This window comes from Cyprinodon variegatus, unplaced genomic scaffold (genome assembly GCF_000732505.1).
Source record: "Cyprinodon variegatus isolate N-32 unplaced genomic scaffold, C_variegatus-1.0 Scaffold937, whole genome shotgun sequence".
NCBI classification, from domain to species: Eukaryota; Metazoa; Chordata; class Actinopteri; order Cyprinodontiformes; family Cyprinodontidae; genus Cyprinodon; species Cyprinodon variegatus.
In genome coordinates, this window is record NW_015151390.1 from 123,878 (window position 1) to 126,283 (window position 2,406).

General features: G+C 39.3%; 1 protein-coding gene across 2 annotated transcripts in view; it reads right to left on the reverse strand.

The window, feature by feature from the left end:
- Positions 1–2,406, reverse strand: part of LOC107100119 (ATP-binding cassette sub-family G member 2-like) — a 35,922-nt gene that overhangs the window by 3,508 nt on the left and 30,008 nt on the right. For both annotated transcript variants that reach the window (XM_015398486.1, XM_015398488.1), the window contains exons 12-16: positions 2,253–2,398; positions 1,686–1,768; positions 858–947; positions 465–589; positions 222–376 (exon numbers count right to left, since the gene is read on the reverse strand). In XM_015398486.1, the coding sequence (XP_015253972.1) occupies positions 222–376; positions 465–589; positions 858–947; positions 1,686–1,768; positions 2,253–2,398 (599 nt within the window). The remainder of the gene's footprint in view (positions 1–221; positions 377–464; positions 590–857; positions 948–1,685; positions 1,769–2,252; positions 2,399–2,406) is intronic.

Here is a 2,406-nt window from a genome sequence, read left to right on the forward strand (position 1 = left end):
AATACTTTTGGGAATAAAATAATGCAATATGCCATAAAATCAATGCAATTATGTATAAATTAAATCATTGAATCTGTGTGTGTGATGCAACAGTGTTTATGATCCAGCGGATGTCAGTATAGAGCAACAGAGTAACACGGTGTTAGGAGTGTTCTGCAGCACAGGATCCAGCTAATATTTCCTCTGTTTATTTGTAGCGTTAGTGAGAGACGATAGGTTACCATCATGAAGACGCAGGTGACGGTCATGAAGATGTTGGCGATGGCGACCACCGTCTGGTCGGCCGAGATGGCCATGGCCATGGAGGTGGCCGTGTACGCGACCAGAGCCACGGTGAACATGAAGGTGAAGAAAGCCCCCACTGTGGGCTTCAGACCTGCACAGAGAACGCACCAACAATCCACCACTGGCATCAGAAGGGAGAATGTTTAAGAATGTTTGAAAAACAGCAACGTTCTACCTACCAACCATGAAGTAGGCGACGCAGGTGAAGAGGATGCCAGGGAGGGTCCTCAGAGTTATGATGTCAGACAGGATCTTACACAGGAAGTAGACAGAGAGTCTGTAGTAACCGCTGATATACTCATGGCTGCACGGAAAGAGAGGGAAGCTTTCATCAGTAAATCTCCTCCAATCAGAGGCTCTTATTTGGCTGTTTACATGTTATTATTGATACTACTATAATCACCTACATTTCAATCAGTTTCAATATTGATAATTTCTCTAGATAAAAAGGCAGCAAGTGATCTTCCTCATCGGAACGCAACTAAACTAACTTCTCCTCCTGACAATTTAGATAAAAAAAAGTCAAACATTCTCTAGGATCTAAAAGATGCGGCTTAGTGAATCAGACTCACATGAAAAGTTTCCTCTCGGTGATGAAGAGCTCAGCAGCGGACAGCGAGCTGAAGCACTGATTCACCACGATGAAGAAGAGAGCGCCGGTCCTGAAAACATAACCTCACAGTGAGCGGGCTCAGAGCAGACAGAAAACACACGAGACGTTCAGCTCCTGGACCACATTAAACCTGTGAAAAACATCCATCTCACAGAACTAATAAACATTAGATCCATGCAGTGTAACAGAGGGACAAAATGACCCCTTTTATCTACATGAATGTGTGTGGAAAATAAACATTTATGCCTAAAAAAGTTGCTGCTTTTAGATCACTGAAGTTTGGCAGTTTCCCATCTTAAGACAATCATTATTTATGCAGAAGTTTCCAATCAAACTTAAAAATATAGTGGAGGATTTTCATTTTTTTTTTTTTTAAAAGACTCAACCTCTCCACTTTAAAAAAAGAATGCACATGCATAACCCTGTACCCACTCCCCAGAGGGAACCCCTATTAAACGCGTGTGAGAACATGCAGAGCCCATTTCTCTTCGTGCACGCTCTGTTTAAAAGTTTGCATCAATCCTACAAGCTTACTTTCCAAAAGAAGATTTGCTGTTTTTCCAACATGTCAGACTTTAAAAACGGTGAGTGAAAATGGAAAATGGGTAATGACGGCCTTACGTAAATATATTAGCAGAATGATTGACAATTAGGAGGACCACTTATTTTGATGATCCACACAGAAAAAGAAAATCCTCCACTATACCTTTAAACATATAGGCAACAAATAAATAAGATACAGAAAATAAGTTTTAAAACTATAAATCATGCTCTAAGAGTAAAGTACCTGTTCTGGATCCCGCTCTGATCCAACTGGACATCAAAGAACAGCGCTCCAACAACCAGAGCGAGGAAGAGCGTAACGGCTAACTGCAAACAGGAAGACAAAAAATATATCTGAATAATGAACAATTTAAATTTAATATTACTTTGTTACACAGAGTAACTTAAAAGTACGGAAGAGGATTAGGGCCACTGAAAAAAAAAAAAAAAAAAAAGGTTAACTGATTTTTAAGCTTTATTTCAGTTTAGTATTGGAAAAAAGTGAGAATTCTGACTTTTTTCTCAGAATTCTGACTTTAATCTCAGAATTCTGAGAAAAGTGTTAGAATTCTGACTTTTTTCCAATACTAAATTGAAATTAAATTTAAAATCAGTAAACTTTTTTTTTTTTTCAGTGGCCCTTATCCGCTTCCGTATAAAAGAATGAAACTGGACTTAAAAATGTAAAAAAAAAAAAGAAAAGTGAAAATTCCGGGGTTCAATCTGCAGTACTCCTTTTGTCCAGTAGATGCTGCTGGAGAACCATTCCAATCAGCTCCTTTTAAACAAAACATGATATGTTTTTTTTTACCTGGGCGAAGGAGGTCTGAGGGTTCAGCACTAGGTTGCGGTACGTTCTCTTGAGAACCCATCTAAACTGGGTGAAGAAGTTGGTGTTGTAGGTGATGGTTCTGAAGCGAGAACCCTTTCTCACTGGTTTTCCCTGAAGTATCCTCTCTAGAAGA